General features: G+C 50.4%; 1 protein-coding gene across 1 annotated transcript; it reads left to right on the top strand.

Moving 5' to 3' along the window:
* Positions 1-1579: 1579 nt before the first annotated feature.
* LOC104074349 (T-box transcription factor TBX4-like) lies at positions 1580-3673 on the top strand (the record flags this gene model as incomplete). The annotated part of the gene is made up of 2 exons (XM_009574431.1): positions 1580-1699; positions 3526-3673. Coding segments are annotated over 2 exons (268 nt in total), but the record flags the coding sequence as incomplete, so codon positions are not given.
* Between the last annotated feature and the right edge of the window lie 2301 nt (positions 3674-5974).

The raw sequence follows: 5974 nt of genomic DNA, 5'->3' as shown, positions 1-5974 counted from the left end.
AAATTGAAATGTCCTACTGTATTTATCCAGGTGCTTACCTGTAGGAGGACAAGGTTAAGAGGAGTGCAGAGTTTATGAATGAAAATCAAATACGGACATTGGTAAACCACCCCTTTTTAGTCCCGGCTAATTACATGGTAAACATCTGGAATTTATGCAGGGCTGTTAAAAGAGTCAATTGAAATTATTTCGAACAGGGCCCATTTTGTTGACTTCTCCCTGAGCAGCGAGAAAATGGTGCTGCAGACCTGGGCCAGCTCGGCCGGGCGCGGGGGCAACGCAGGGGAGGGAGGGATAAAGGGGGGCAAAGTGGCCTTGACGTCCGATGGAGAAACAACAGCAGGATTTGGGCCCTTCTTAATTAGGGTAATTAGAATGACTCCAAGATGTAGCAATTCTCATCCTCCGTCCCCTTGCGCCAGTGGAAGGGAGAATTTTCTGTTCTGGCTAGTGGTTTGAAGGCTGTGGTGAGCCAGTTTGCTCAATTGACTTGGTTTTTTTACTGGATGAGGAGGAGGTTGGGAAGATGGAGCCAAGAAAATAGTTACTCTGAGGATGTAAAGTGCCTGATCCTGCAAATCCCGGCTCCTGATGCAGCCTCGAGGGCTCGGGAAGCCCATGGCAGTGCCCGTACCCATCAGGGTCATCTCCTTTGGATTGCAAGACCAGACCGTGATGGTATATACTGGTTTCACTGCCATAGCTTTATAAAACAGTATTCTTTAATATTGCAAAGATTCTTTAGATATGTAAGATATATCTAAACGTTCTTGAATGATACACTGGTTCATGTGACGTTCCCCGTTCAGTGTTGGTTGCTACGTGTCTGTTGAAGTCAATGGTAAATCAGTGGGACGGGCGCATTTTCAGCAGGGAGCTCTGCGGTGCTCCTGGCTTCAACAAGGTTTAACGGGCGTGCTGTGCATTTGGGAAATTCGGGAAGGCCAGAGGAGCAGTGGCTGTCCGCACCACCGCGGGGTTTAACCCTTAGTCTCCCCCCAGGCTTTACTGATCCTCAGTTTTCAGCCTCTTGAAGGGAACACAGGTTCAGCTGCTGCGTAGGAGTAGCGGTGGGACTTGGTGTCGTGGACATTGGGAACGTGTGAAGGAGAAAGCTGCGTGTGCTTAGTTTCTTCCAAAGTGTGCTCAGATCTCATGGCTTTTCGTGCACTTTCATGGCAACAGGAAATCTGCGTTTTTGAGGCTGCCGTAAGCCACGTGGAGCCTCCTGGGGTAGTGAGGGCTCCCTGTCCGAGCCTCCACTAAGGAGGGATGTGTTGACCCCCTTGTATCTCTTTCTACACCCACCTTTTCCTGGCACTGGCCCATAACCCCCCTCTATATACGCTGATCCATATTTGTGCCCCGTTTTGCACTAGCCCTGTGCAGCCCATGCTCTGGTATAAAGAGTGAGTTTAATTCAGGTGATGTATAAGCAGCAATAATGTTTTGTAGCTCATTTGTAGCATGAATTCATTACATGGTGGATCTGCCTTTTGGGGTGCCACTCCAAGTTTCCATCGGTTCCAGCACTGCTCCAGGTCGGTCGCTAACGTGTTAACCCTTTGCTTTTCCTAAGGAGGATGTTTCCTAGTTACAAGGTTAAAGTGACCGGAATGAACCCCAAGACCAAGTACATCTTGTTGATCGACATCGTCCCGGCTGACGACCACCGGTATAAATTCTGTGACAATAAATGGTAAGAGAACATTTCTGTTTGCCTTCTTTTCCATATGAAAATTGCAATTGGATCAACCATTTGCTGTGCAAACTCAGAAACCAGCATAAATACCTTCCCATGGGAGCGATGCCAACATCCCAGAGCTCTCTCTGGTGGAGCAGCAATAGATACAAGAGCCAACGGCTGGAAGTTAAAACCAGACAAATGTAAAATAAAATATCCTTAACAGGCTGGGTGATTAACTGCTGGAACAAACTGCTAATGGAGATGGTGGATTGTTCGTTTCCGAAGCGCTCAAGATTGGGTGTCTTTTCCGAGGAGATGCGTTAGGCCAAGCACAGGTTATCTGGCCGTGTGCAGGTGTAAGAGGGTAAAGCCACAGCCTGCGTTATACCAGAGGCTGGACTAGATGATCTAATGTCCATTTTGGCCTTAAAAATTAGTATCTACATCAGTCGGGAAAAGCTTTGAATTCTTCTATAGTAATGTTTTGCTTTTAGGCGATCAGCTGTAAAGCGAGACGTGGGGTGGTTTACTCAAAGCCCTGGTTCAGCCACGCTGATGCGGCAGACGAAGGGAGCAGCGATTCCCCCCGTCGCAGTCCAATGCCAGATCCAGTTTAGAGTTTTTTTCTTTTAATTCATCCTTCCTCTGGAGTTTCTTTCTCTTCTTATTCTTCCCTTCCCTGTGCCTTTGATAGTAAAGTTACCTACCTGAGAGGCAGCTATGATTTCTGCTTTCTGACGAAGGAAGCATGTTGCTTTCTCCTTCGGTTTTTACCCCAAAGGCGCCCAGCAGCCTCCCTCACGGCGACCGTTCGCTGTGCTCTGCCCAAACCCTTCCACCCGCTGCTGCCTGGTGAAAAGACGAGCAATGGAAAACTTCGTAGTCATCTTAACGGGAACGAGCCTGGTGACATCCTATAAAACCGTATTAATTTACTTGCACATGAGGGCTGCTCTACTTTTAAAAAATCCCTTTTCTGCTCGCTTTTGTCCTGGAGTGCCGCTGGGTAAGAGGAGCGGACTGAGGGCCTCTGCGGCGTGGCGGCCACTTTGTGTTTTAACCATTAAGCCCTAGATGATGGATAGTTGTTAAGTCTCTTTAATTTAGCTTTTGCCAGCCCTAGAGCTGTTTCCCCTTTTCATTTTATTGCTGCTGGAAAGTCTCTGTTGTTTTTGGTAATATTGCTTTTATTGGTGTTTTATAAGAGGAGAACAATGCACAGTAATGGGGGAGTTGCCATTAAGCGATGTCTCGTGGCTGGGTCTTGTGTCCGTGCGAGTTGGTGGTGGTGGTGTGGGGGCAAGGGGAGCTGGCAGAAGGGTGCGAGGGGCAGCACCGTGTGCCAGCACGCAGCTCCGGAGCGGGGAGCAGCCCCTTCCCTCCGGAGCTGCCGCCCGGCCAGGGGCTGCGGGAGCCCTGCATGGCTGCGGAGGGTGCACCCGCGCCGGTACCTGCTCCTGCTCGCAGGTCCCTTCTCCTGGGGAAGGGCGTGAGACCATCTCCCCTTGCAGAATGGCCTTTGAAGGCTTCGTCCTCTCCAAAAACCCAAACGAGATTTCCTCCTTGACCAACGCTGACACAATTGCCATGTAGAGACACTGCCCCGACGAAATGCCGTGGGGGAGCAGAGATGAGGTTACTCTGCCAGCCTGCCGTGCTGAAACGAGGAGCCCTGAAACCCCACGAGCAGCAGGAGCCTCTCCGAGCCCCCGTGCCCAGCGTGTCCTCCAGGGCTGGCGGGAGGGTTGCTGGGGTGAGTTCAAGGACAAAACGCTTTCCTATGTCCGGGCTGGCGACCGCTGCCGAGGTGACGCAATCTGTAACTGCTGTGTTTGCAGGATGGTGGCCGGGAAGGCAGAGCCGGCCATGCCGGGGCGGCTGTACGTGCACCCCGACTCACCTGCCACGGGAGCACACTGGATGCGGCAGCTGGTGTCCTTTCAGAAGCTAAAACTCACCAACAACCACCTGGATCCCTTTGGACATGTAAGAGAGATGTTCTGCGTGGGTTTTGGGCAGAGGTGGGCCCGCGACGCTGAATTTGTGTGTCTGGACTGGGATGCTGGTTGGGCTGTCGCAGTTAATTTAATAACGAGGAGCAACATCTATTTTGTGCTGCTGGTGCAGTTGGGTGGGGGAGAGTTTAATATCGAGGGAGGGGGGCTGCCTGCGTGCTTCCCTGCTCTTGGAAAAGCAGCCTCTGACTTGCGCAGTCGTTTTCTGCTGGATGCCACCAACCTTTTATTTTCTGCCCAGGAACTTTCCAGGCAGCGCTGTGGGATTTTCAGCCTGGCTGTTGCTGCGCGTGGTACATACAGCTCGCAGAAACAGGTTGCATAGAGTCGTTATTTTCCAAGCTGGCTTTGGCAGCCGTATAAAAGATGAAGTATTTTATTTGGAAAATCTTAATTCATGTGTATTGAGAATGCAGAAGTGGGAAGTACACAGTTATCTACCACAGTGCATTTAATAACTTAGCACAAGGGCCCTTCCAGCCTGCCAGGCAAATGAGTGCTTAGATAATGCGTATAAAAATACGGACCTGTCTGGGTTGCACTGTCCAAACTGAAAGTCACGGAAAAATAAACAAACCTTGCTGGCTGGAGGAAGGGAAGATAGAGTTTTACATCCTTTTAGGTTTAGTGCCATCGGCTCCTCCTAATACCACAGGTAAAAGAATCCACTTTGTATCATCAAATGTGGTTTTTAACCCGCCAGTCTTTTAAGCAGCAGCAGTTTGGGGAGCGAGGGGGGCTGTGACAAGGTCCTGAAGAAGGGTGCAGAGGGAGGAGGGGTGTATCTGTCTTGCTGAAAATGATCATGCATCAAGCCTCTAAAGAGCAGGTTTTCACGTGCAGTCAATTGTCCTGATGCCACCTAAAAGCCGTACAGAAAGTGCGATCCTGACACAGCTAAATCAGGCGGAGCTTTATGGGGTTGACTCGAGAGGCAGGCTGATGCTACTAGCTTAAAACGCTGTGAAAAATTCAGAATTTTTGCGGCGTTCGTAATTTTCTGGAAATTTCGAACTTCCAAAAGCAAGCGCGCCGATGCCGCCGCGGTGCCGCCGCGGTGCCGCGGCAGAGCCGGGCTCTGGCAGGGTGACACAGTGATAACCCAGCGCTGCGCAAAGCCGTCAGCAGCGCCGGGAACTGACCCTCTTCCCCAACCTGCTGACCCCAGTGAAACATGTGTGAACTTCAAAGGCTAATCAGGACCATTTAACGCTGACATTATTAATCACAGGCGATCTCGCCCCTTCACTCTTCTTTAAGGGGGAGAGTACCACGGAAATGAAATGAAAACAACTGCGTTGAGGGTTGCACAGTAAAAATTACATAAAGCCCACAAATGCCGACGTTTTGGTGTCAGCAGCTGTACCGACCTGCTTGCTTCGCACGTGGCATTTCTTTTACTCCCGTGTTTTTCTCTTGGTTAACTGTGTAGCTTAATATATGACTGTTTACGTTGTAAAATGTAAACCATAAAACACACAGGATGTTCGATGTGGCTGTAAAACAAACAGGATGTGCAGTGTTGGTTTTGCAACTATAAACGTTTGCTTTTCCTGACTTTGTCATTTTTTAACTGCAATTTTAACACTGCATTTTAACAGGGATGATTTCCCCCCGCCTTTTAATAAACAGCCTGTTTGTCCTCCCAGAAAGCTTCCCTAGAGACACAGAGGGGACCCCGGTTTGCGTTTTGGGGTGCTACCTGCAGTACGATGCAGTGACCATGCTCCAGACGAGCCCCGCTCAGTCCCCTCGCGCCACGCGAGCTGCCCTGCCTCGGACACGGCCCCGCGCGCTCTGTCTCACGCTGCTGGGAAAACGCCTGGAATAACCTGTTTTAAGCGCCCAGGTCGCCGCGTGGTTCAGGCACTGACAACCTGCCTGGCTAAATGGGATTAGCCCCTTCTCAGACAGTTCCTCGTTAGGCTTCTAAATTAATCATCCGCTTTAGAGAAGTGGTAGAGAAGTTGCACACATGGAGGAGACCTGCGCCCTGTACCAGGCGAGTGAGTTTTCCTAGCAGCTCATCCCGAAAACTGTTCTCCTGCTGTTGCAGGGGTGGCCGATGTCCCGGGGACAGGCAGCGCCTGCGAGGTGTCTGCCCGGCACGGCACAGTCCTCCCAGCTCTGCCGGCGAAGGCATTGCATTATGAATAATAACAGCTTCTCATTTCTAGGAATTTGTTCCCAGCAATTGCAAATGCTCTCTTAGAGCTCCCTAAGAAAAACAAGTCAGAAAACCCACAGGGTTTGTTTGCCTTCTCATGCTCCA

Source organism: Fulmarus glacialis, unplaced genomic scaffold (assembly GCF_000690835.1).
Source record: "Fulmarus glacialis isolate BGI_N327 unplaced genomic scaffold, ASM69083v1 scaffold31233, whole genome shotgun sequence".
In the NCBI taxonomy this organism is placed as follows: domain Eukaryota; kingdom Metazoa; phylum Chordata; class Aves; order Procellariiformes; family Procellariidae; genus Fulmarus; species Fulmarus glacialis.
This window is presented reverse-complemented; position numbering and strand designations above follow the sequence as displayed.